Consider the following 10,628-nt stretch of genomic DNA (forward strand, 5'->3'; position numbering starts at 1 on the left):
AGCTGATGAGCACCGCATTAAGGCTGCCGAGCACTCGCTGACAAAAGCCGCAAAGGACGTTCAAAAAAGCTCGAAATTGTTCCAAAAAGAGACAAAAAAAGTAAATTTGAATTTGGAAGGGCTTTTTATGGTCCTGGCATTGCAGGGTAAAAATATAAAAAAAATTGGTTTTTAAAATTTCACAGGAAAAAAACTGGTTTTAAAAACTTTAAACACATTTTTCTCAAAATTACATTTTTCAAATTGACTTGCAGCTTAATTCAAACAATTCTCATCCAATTGACTTATTTGATAAAGTTTTTATATTATGTGAAAAGACAAGAGAACCTTCTTACATTTTCAATAAATTAAAAAAAATTAAATAAAAAAATATATAATTGCTTGATTATTCAATTTAATATAAATGCAAAATTATACAAAGGGTTTTATTCAAAATCGGCCAAATCCGCCTACCCCCAGATTTGCACCAAACTTTGAATTTTGATAGACTTTTATGCTAATAACAATCCCTAAAATTTTCAGTCCCCCAAAATAATTACACGAGAGGGGAGCGAGGGGTCAAAGTCGAAAAATTGCACTTCAAATATCTCCGAAACGGTAAGAGCTATTGAGATGCGCCTTGGATCAACAGACGCAGAATTTTATATACTATCAAAATGGTCCTCTTGACTTTTTTCGAAATCTTGATACAAAATAAGTTACTTGCAGTTTTTTCATTTTTTACCCAATTTTTACCCTAAAAATAACACAAAATTCTAAATTGCCAAAAATGGCATCCTTCGATTTTAATTACAATTTAATATGTGATTCTCAACGAAATTCCTTGCAAAACAACGCAAACCGCATGTTGGGGAAATGTTTGGTTCATGAGTTACAGATTTTTAAAGTTGTGCACCTATATTCAATATTTATTTTGATCGATTTAAAAAAGTGTCCTCTGGAATCCGTTGTTGCGTAGTATTGTACGTGTAAGAACGGCGCTCGTACTATTGGATCTTGTGCTCACACCGTGGCAGTAATTTGGTATCTCGGATGCGGCAGACATGACGAAGATTTTCATGCACCATTAGACTTTCTTAACAGGCATTTTCCGCTGGTAAAGCCAACTTCCGAGGAGGCCGAGAACGAGCTAAGCAATGAAGATCTTTGATAGGTGCATGATAGCATTTTATAGGTGAAACAGAAGTTATATTGTAGGCTTCTGCAATATTGTGATAAATCAATATTTCATTCGATATTTCATCTGCTCGAATCATTCAAAAAGTCAAAGTTCGACATCAAAATATGATTTATCGCAATACAGCCCAAGTTTAGATTCTTTTTTGAGGCATGCTTCTAATTCAATCGTTATGTCGACAATTTACAAAGATACCATTGGAGATAAGGAAGGGGGAGGTGTCACTAGGTTCATCAAACTGGAGGTACCGATGATATTCAGACCGTTTGAATTTGGATGAATTCAAAACTGACGCGCTCGCACACGCGCCGAGCGTTGCTGCAGTTCAGATTGTCAAATCGACCTCGAGATGCGCAACTTTAAAAATCTGTAACTCGCGAACCAAACATTTTCCCAACATGCGGTTTGCGTTGTTTTGCAGGGAATTTCGTTGAGAATCACATATTAAATTGTAATCAAAATCGAAAGATGTCATTTTTGGCAATTTAGAATTTTGTTATTTTTAGGGTAAAAATGGGATAAAAAATAAAAGAACTGCAAGTAACTTATTTTGTATCAAGATTTCGAAAAAAGTCAAGAGGACCATTTCGATAGTACATAAAATTTTGTTGGTCCAAAGCGCATCTCAATAGCTCTTACCGTTTTGGAGATATTTGAAGTGCAATTTTTCGACTTTGACCCCCCCCCCCCTGTGTAATTATTTTGAAGCTGATAATTTCAGGGATTTTTATTGGCATAGAGATCTATCAAAATCCAAAGTTTGGGGCAAAATTGGAGGGTGGGCGGATTTGGCTGATTTTGTATAAACTCCTTTGCAGATTCCAATTTTACATACTTGGCTTTTGTCGAAAGCTTCCCACTGATCGCTGGCGTATTGCACAACATCTCGGATCAACGCGCTAAGTCTCTTTGTCAATTGTCTATATCTTGGCGAGTCGTAAGACTTTAGACCTTGCTTCAGGAGTTTGATGAGCACGCTGTAGAACGCGAAGAGACGTAACATGTGATGGGTTGTGATGGCTTTCTCCTCCTGCTTATATTTATCATTTTGACGTTGAATAAACAGCACCTGCTCGAAGAGTTTGTCCAGCGGGATCTGATGAAGAAGAGAGATCAGGTCACTTTCAAAGAGATTAGCGCCGACATTGGCAATATCTTCGTCCTCTTCACCCTCCTCATCCAACATCACCCACACTGTGTCCCCTGGACTACTTGTGGTATCCTGCAAGGATACCTGCACCTGTGCAACAAATTTAGTTGAGAACTGTGAGAAGAATTTAAGAAGTTCTGCAGTCTTTTCACAAATATAAAAACTCAATAAAATTTTCTAAGGTGGTTCATAATAAAAATATAATATATAGACATTTATGTAAATTCTTTCAAGTTTCTTGAACTTCTCTAGATAACTTCCTAAAATAGCATTAACAATCTTACAGGAAAATATAAATTAATTTAAACAAATGTAAGAATTTTGAAAAATTATGTTTATAAGAATAAAGTTAAAAAAACATTATAAAGATTAAAAAGTGTCGTGTAAGAATAAAAAATCTTCATAAATTATATAATTTTCTTTAAATATGTGACATTACATTAAAAATGTAACGACATTGGTTGTTACTGCATTTACAAATAAAATACTTTTAAATAACAAATTATCTTTTTATTGTGTAAATTTTATTCATTTGTTTTATTCCCTTTCATTTTTTTTAAGATGGAAAAATTTCTTAAAATATCCCATTGATTTCTTATAAAAGGACTAATGTTTCATCCTTAATTTTACCTGCTCCAAGAATTTATCTCGATCTTTGATCGGCAATAGGATTACTGCGAGAGTAGCGATCATATGATCGAGGTATGGATCATTAAATGGCGAAGAACTCAATCCCAAGACTTTCGGTGGCACTGGCACTTGTACAAAGGATTTCGCCCAGTTCATCACGCCCCCGGGGCATCGTAGTATATGGTTCAACAGAAACAAATGATCCTGCCAAGTGGCGACTCTCAGGAGCACCGCCACCAGCTTCGAAAGCCACTCTCTAGTATCCGTGACGAATTTACCATCCTTCAAAACTCGACGTTGAAAGTTGAACAAGACAGTTACGCACATTCTGAGCTCGATCAGTTGGGGGGCAGTTTGCGATAATGATTGCTCTGGTAAAAGATTTGCTGGGACGGTTTGCGAAAGATTAGCAAACTCCTGAAACCAGAAAAATTGTTGAATCTCTATACAGAATCTTTATTTATCATTTGGCTTAACTTCTTTTAACTTAAACTTTAGATTAGTTTGATGTAGTTTAATGTTAATCTAGAAAAATTCTTTAATCTTTTCATGTAAGAACTTCAGAATAAGTTCATGATTAATATATTAGCATTTGTGAGATTGTTATAATTTTTTGGCCGTGTAATTTTCTTTATAATTTTCTTTATACAACTTTCTAAAATAGCATTAAGTCTTTTAAAAAAACTATTTTTAAACAATTAATTGCAAATAAAACATAGGATTTAAAAAAAAAACATTTATAGAAAAGAATAGATTTCTAAAAATTTGTTTAAATAAACAAAAATTAAAATTTACTAAATTATTTTCGTGGAAGACTATAAATTATAAAATTCTCTTTAAATGTGAAACTGTAGCAATGTTGCTTTTTATTACATTAAATTATTATAAAATATAAATTATAAATGTTTTTCCAGTTCTGTTTGCATCAATATTTGTCAATATTACAAAAACATTGTTTAGATAACAAACTGTCATTTTTATCGCTTGTTTTTATTCGTTATTTATTTTAAAGATAGCAATATTAAAAACTCCTGTATTAAAAGATATACTATTAACGCGTACGAGCGCAGAAATCATATAATAATAATAATAATAATAATAATAATAATAATAATAATAGTAACAATAATAATAATAATAATAATAATAATAATAATAATAATAATATAAACATGGAGTTTAAGATCTAAAGCACTATAGCTTAAAAAACTCATTGTTCTTAAAAAATAATTTAATTCTCCCTTTCATCTTTTAAATTGAAAAATCTCTGTAGCTTTAAATGAATAAATTTCTGACATTTCATTGACTTTGCTTTAATGAAAGATAACCTAGCCAAAATTAGCTTAAAAAAAGTTTTGGGAAAAATTGATAACTCAGGTTTGACTCTGCATAAAGCACAATTAACGTGTGTAGATTAAGATAGATACGTTTGCCAAAAGCTTATTGCAAAATTACGGCTTGAAGTAAGAAAAAAGTAGTTTTTTGCTTGCGCTTCGTAATTAAAACGGAATTGAAAAAAAGTTTCAAATAAAAGTTGTAGGTATTAAGTACAATAATAAATTTGGTTGATTATAAGATCGGTCGATTAGTTTGATTGTAAAGTAAAAAAAACCATGAAAAATGGCCATTTCTTAAATTGTTTATAAATTTCTTAAAAATTAACTCAAGCATTTGAAATTGTAAGAAAATGTAGCTTTTATGATGATAAAAAAGTGCATCGAATTTTATCAAAAAATATTAACAACTTTTTAAGTAATGTCTATTGTTTATTCAAAACGTGCTCCACTAAAATTTAATTTTTACATTTTTGAGACCATGCACGAACCCGAACCAAAGTTTTTTCTCTTCTTAAAAAGTTGTAGTATCATATGTCGGTATTGCAAAATGTGTGCAATGCAATTAAGTGCCTCAAATAAACGTATAAAAAATAAGCCTAATTAACAATTAAATAACTTTTAAAATATTAACGCTATCAAAATGGGGTAAAATCCATTTGAAAGATGCAATTTTTCTTTAAATTAAAAAAAAAAGAACACTGTCCATAAGTTGCTCAGAAGCTGAAATAATTTTTTTTCTTTAAAAGATCACTGTCGCTACAGTTATGAATAGACTTCGAATTATATGCAAATTGCATATTTTTTATTTTTTGCATGTTCTATTAGAACATTAATAATATCAACAAATTATAATATTTTTAACTAATTAATGTTATTTAGTTAAGAACATTATAATTTGTTCATATCATTAATGCTCTAATAGATCTACATGTTAATTGTGCTTTACGCAAAGTCAAACCTGAGTTATCAATTTTTTCCCCAAAAAATGCTAATTCGGCTAGACTAAGACGACTTACGTTGAAGCTTCTGGCGATTCTCTGTACGTAATGTTCAATCTGCAGACGCAACGATTCTGCCTCGTAACAGTACAACGCCTGGCTGTCATGCAGAGTATCCTTGATCGCCGACAGTGTCCTGGAGAGCGTTACCAGGGCTTGTTGGTTGAAATGAGCAATTGAATACTCGTGAGTGGCGGTGACAGGATTGCCGTCTTGGCATTCGCCGTTCTCTGTCTCCGAAGTCTTCTCCAGACACCAAAGCTGTTTCTGCGTCTCCCGGCAGTTCTTCTTCAGACGCTCGAGCTCGTACGAATTCGCGATCAAGTGATTTCGCACTCTCAAATAGCTCATCAGCAGTTCGTGCAATCTGTGCTGCTGTCGCAATGGTGCGCATCTCAACTGCGCCTCTGTGAATTCGGCTACGAAGGCGTCCACCAATGTCAGCTCCTGATTATGATACAAAGACGCCAATTGTTGTTCCGTGAACGGTCTGACATCCTTGAATGCACTTGCCTGCATGTCTTTTTTGACCTCAGAAACTTCTATCTGTTTTGACAAGGTCTTTTGATATAAAGTCTCTACTTCGATTACAGACTCTTCAAACTCTTGGACTGTTTGATTAACTTCTTCTGGAACAGTTGGTAATATATCCACTAGCTGAATTGTGGAAATGTCTACTTGCATCTGATCTATCTGATTATCCTGAGTGTCGTCGGATACCAAACAAGGTTGTACAGTGTCGACTTCATCGTGAGAGTTTTCAGCTAATAATATTACCTACAAAATATACATATTAATATTTCATATTTTAATTTTTGATTTTTAGAAACACTTTCTGCATGCATTACCACTAAAAGTTTCATACCATAGAAATTTTATCGAATTTTATATTATAAAAAGTTAATATTTAAAAAAATCTTTAAAAACTGTTGAAAAAATTAATGCAAATCAAATTAAAACAAGCATTTTTCTTTTTTTTCTGTAAATTCTTTAATTTTAAAATTTTTAAAAACGTTTTTAAGAGACGACTTTTTATTGAAAAATTTTCATATTATTATTAGAGAAATCATTACATTATTTTTTTTAAAGCATTTTGAAGCTTAAAATTCTGCTTTAAAATAATTTTTGGTTAATTTTGTTCAACAATGTTTCAACAAAGCTATAACATTTTGAAATAAACATTTTAAAATAAAAAAAGATACAGAAAAATACCAATTTTCAATTTTGTATAATTTAAAACAAGATATTAGAGAGACAAAACTAAACGACAGATTCAAAATTTAATTTTTTTCTCTTTAAAATGCTTTAACAATTTTTTACATTTTTTTATCAAGAAATCAACATGTTTACTCAAATTTTGTAAAGAAATTTCCTAAAAATTCTTGAATTTTCCAGAAATTTTATTTGAAAAAAAAATGAGATTACAATATTTTTCAATGTAGTTCTGAAATAAATTAATTTATTATATCTTTAAATGTTCTTTTTTCATAAAATTACAAAAAAAGTTACTTGAGTTTTAAATACAAAGTTTAAGAAAGAATTAAAAAGAAATAAATTGAAAATCGTTAGTTAGATTCGAATAATGTTTTCTAATGTCGCCAACAAACATAATGTTTTCCATTGTCACCAATTTTTTAAATAAAAAGTAACAAGCCATACAAGAATATGTTACTCACACACGCACTCATTTACTCACTCGCGGAAAGAAAGCTAAGCGGGATTTCTTCTGAACATTAACTTTATTTAGTAAATGGAAACAGATTTATAAAGGGTCCTCCACGGCAGGAGTCCAGCACAGAACTGTCATTTTTTATTTATTAACAAATATTCGTTACTACAAAATTTTTCTAGCCGATCGATATCGGAGATGCGACAGATAATTCACGGTCGAGGAGTGCACCGGGCGGCGCGCGTAACAATATTTATTGCTAATATTTAACATTCTCAAGAAAAGATAATTAATAAACGATTTTGTCCACAGAGAGAGATAGAATTTAAATACAAAATTATAAAAATATCCCTGAGTGTAAAATTCCATAAAAATCTATAATTTTCAAAAGTAAAAAGAAATGCTTTAGAAAATTCCCGATTTTTCTGGATTTCTCAGTTAGTAAGTATCCTGCAAGATATGTATTTAACTTTTCGTCAAATACGATAAGATCCCAAGCATACTGAAAATGTTAAACAGTATATGTCAATAAATATCGAGTGTTTTGCTGCTAATTCCAGTACCTCTTTCGTCATTTTTATTTGCTGGCTGTATTTCTTCTCATAGGCTGCTCTCTCGGCAGCCTGCTTCTCATAAATTTCAGTATCGATAGCAGCTGAATGTAATTCACTTTCTATATCCTCTACAGCTTCACCCTTAGGATAATTTGTTGGCGATTCCCCAAGCAGGCATTCAAATTCTTCTAATGTAGGAGCATCCGGTATCTGGTGCTCTAGGATTGAATGGCGCAACTTGCCTCGTTTTTTCTTCTAAGAAACAGAAAATACAATAATTTGTTAAAATTAATTAACATTATTAATTAAATTGAAGTACTATTGTCAACAATAAATTCTTTGACTAATAAATGTTTAAACAAATTAAAAAAGTTGAAAAATTCTAAACGATCTGCAACTAAATCTTGGTGCTAATTATAACTTTTTAAAATATATTAATTTAATAATCTCAGGTCATAAAAACTGCGCGCCAACAAATTCATCTGTCTTAAAACACAGTTATAAAGTGAATGTCAATACTCACAGGCATCTTAGAATCCTCCCTTACTCCAAAAAACTGTAAATAATTTATTGCAAAAAATAATACAAAAGCTGGGATTTAAACCCAGATCTTCCATCATTTCCTGAGAGCATTCTAGCCAATTCAACCACCAAGATATTATTATTGTTAACTTTATTTATTTGTTTAAAAAAGTTATTATCTAAGCAAATATTATATATATATATATATATATATATATCAGAGTCGGAAAGTTAAGCCTGGTCTACAATAGCTGGAGTAAGCATAAAGTAAAAAGTAAGGTAATTTCATTCTGCACTGTGATTGACCAAGCGTTAAGAAAAGCAGGAGTAGGAGTAGGACAAAATAAAAATAATTTATTTCGCTTACGCCCTTACGCCAGCTTTCTTACACTGGATTAATTCTTTTATGCCCTGTCTTACTTCTTACTCCATGCTTACTTCATCGTAGACCAGGTCTTACAATTAGAGTTATCTTTTTTTCAGTAACTGGAACATAATTATAATGCCAGAGACATTATTTATTTCTTTAAATAAAAATTTTACATGGTTTTAAAAGACACCTTACTTTTCAATTCAGTAAAAGAGAGTGCATAATATTTCACCAATTTTTTCTTTTTAAAATGTTATACCGAATAAAATTCTGAGTAACTTTTTGCTATTTAATACGTATATTCATTATTGTTAATCATTAAAATATAAGTGATTCATTAAAAGTGCACACACATTTTAAATTCGCGCATTTTTTAACACGCACACGTGATCATCGAGCATGCACTTAAGGCCGCGGAGCGTGTTCATGTCGCTACGTTTCGTCGGTATGACAGTATAATGAGGTTTCTTAACCTCATTAGTTGTCAATTTTAACAATTAATATCTCGCTTCCCGGGGCAGATCGACGCTTTTTTCTGCCAGATTCGTTTGAAGCAAAACCACGTCGAATAAGCATAATTACATCGATATTTGAGTATGAATCGTTATATTATTATAACGATATATTAAACTGAATAATTACTATTGTATAATTATAATTATAATTACAAACGTCACTATAAATAAAAAGCAAACATGTAATTTACAAGCCTTTCTGTTTTACCTGTCTCTGCTTCTCCATGATGCATAAAAGTGACAGCTAAGTAATTGGATTTATCGATCAGTACCGATTAGCGTGGATCACAAGGTATTATCCGACATTCTCCAAAAAAATTCGCAGACTCTAAAGTAACTGCTTGCGACATATTGAAACGTGACAAAGATGTTTGGATGAAGCGAAGAAAGCTATAATAATATCTGGCGCGAAGAAGATAAACACATCAAATACGTTTATCATCATCTTCTATATTTTTACTATTTGTTTAATTATTTACTGATAAGGTAAGAATCTTTAATGATTATGTTTTGTGTCCAATACAGCTCAATACACTTTAAACCACTTTAAATTGCTCTAAAGTGAACAATACCACCAATAATTGATCCGATCCAATTAATTCAAACAAGAAGTAATTCCACATTTCACACAGTGTCTCGTTACCGTCGTTTTCGTGGTGTCCCGAAGGTGTCCGAAAGTCTGAACATATGTGATGTAGATGCTGCGTTCCGAAATTTACTGCCATAGCACAATATGGGTGCGTTCGGGGAGACGCTATTAGCGCTACCCAGCGGTCGCAGATTGCGGCCCCGGTAGCATACGGTCGCATGGGGAGGGGATGAAGACTAAGGGCAAGAACCAATCATATACTGAGCACTTACTTATTCTTTAATATGATTGTCCTTGCCCTTAGGACTACTTGCACCAAACTCGATTAACTTAATCGTTGATTAGTCCATTGGAATTGACCAATCGTATTTGTTAATTTTGCTTAACGACAAATACGATTGGTCAAGTCCAATGGACTAATCAACGATTAAGTTAATCAGAGTTTGGTGCAAGTAGCCCTTAGGCCGGTATTCATAGTCAAATCTTATTTCAAGATCGTCTCAAGCAATGTCTTAAGATGCTAATACGGCTCTGGGATTGGTTGATGGCATCTTAAGACAGTACTTAAGATGATCTTAAATATAAGACCCGACTATGAATACCGGCTTTAGTCTTAATCCCCTCTCCATGCAACCGTATGCTACCGGGGCCGCAATCTGCGACCGCTGGCGCTACCAGGGGCTCTATTCTTGAATTCATTCGCAAGAAAACGTATGCGCAAATACCCGCTCTAACAGAAAAGTTGCAAGTTTATTGGTTGAAAGCCATACGATAGCCAATAAATTTTCAACTTTTCTGTAAGAACAGAATTTGCGAATACGTTTCTCTTGCGAATGAATTCAAGAATAGGGGCCCAGCATCAATTCATTTTCTGCCACTTGACGCTACAAACGTTTCAAAGCATTCTTTGATTGGTCAATAAAAATTTTTGTTTCGATTAGTCAATCAAACGCTTCGAAGCATTTGTAGCGTCAAGTGGACCGCAGCTTAGGTCGAAATCACATGGTGCGGAATAGAGCTGCGGAATAGAACGTGTGTCATAGAAGCAGCCAATCAGAGCTTTGCCGCATCAACGCATTCTAATGCGGCAAAGGATATCGCTCATCGCTCGTCGCTT

At 32.6% G+C, this 10,628-nt stretch overlaps 1 protein-coding gene across 3 annotated transcripts in view; it reads right to left on the bottom strand.

The window, feature by feature from the left end:
* Positions 1–9,649, bottom strand: part of LOC105834772 (ectopic P granules protein 5 homolog) — a 32,615-nt gene extending 22,966 nt beyond the window's left edge. Inside the window, exons 1-5 of one of the 3 annotated variants that reach the window (XR_003626376.2) lie at positions 9,131–9,649; positions 7,525–7,770; positions 5,311–6,069; positions 2,958–3,374; positions 2,013–2,417 (exon numbers count right to left, since the gene is read on the bottom strand). Coding sequence is in view for 2 of the 3 variants with exons in the window: in XM_012677477.2 (XP_012532931.1) it covers positions 2,013–2,417; positions 2,958–3,374; positions 5,311–6,069; positions 7,525–7,770; positions 9,131–9,148 (1,845 nt within the window). In the remaining variant the exon portion in view is untranslated. The remainder of the gene's footprint in view (positions 1–2,012; positions 2,418–2,957; positions 3,375–5,310; positions 6,070–7,524; positions 7,771–9,130) is intronic. The other 2 variants (XM_012677477.2, XM_012677479.3) reach the window with 2 other exon arrangements.
* Positions 9,650–10,628: the final 979 nt, after the last annotated feature.

The sequence above is a fragment of the Monomorium pharaonis genome, chromosome 5 (genome assembly GCF_013373865.1).
Source record: "Monomorium pharaonis isolate MP-MQ-018 chromosome 5, ASM1337386v2, whole genome shotgun sequence".
NCBI classification, from domain to species: domain Eukaryota; kingdom Metazoa; phylum Arthropoda; class Insecta; order Hymenoptera; family Formicidae; genus Monomorium; species Monomorium pharaonis.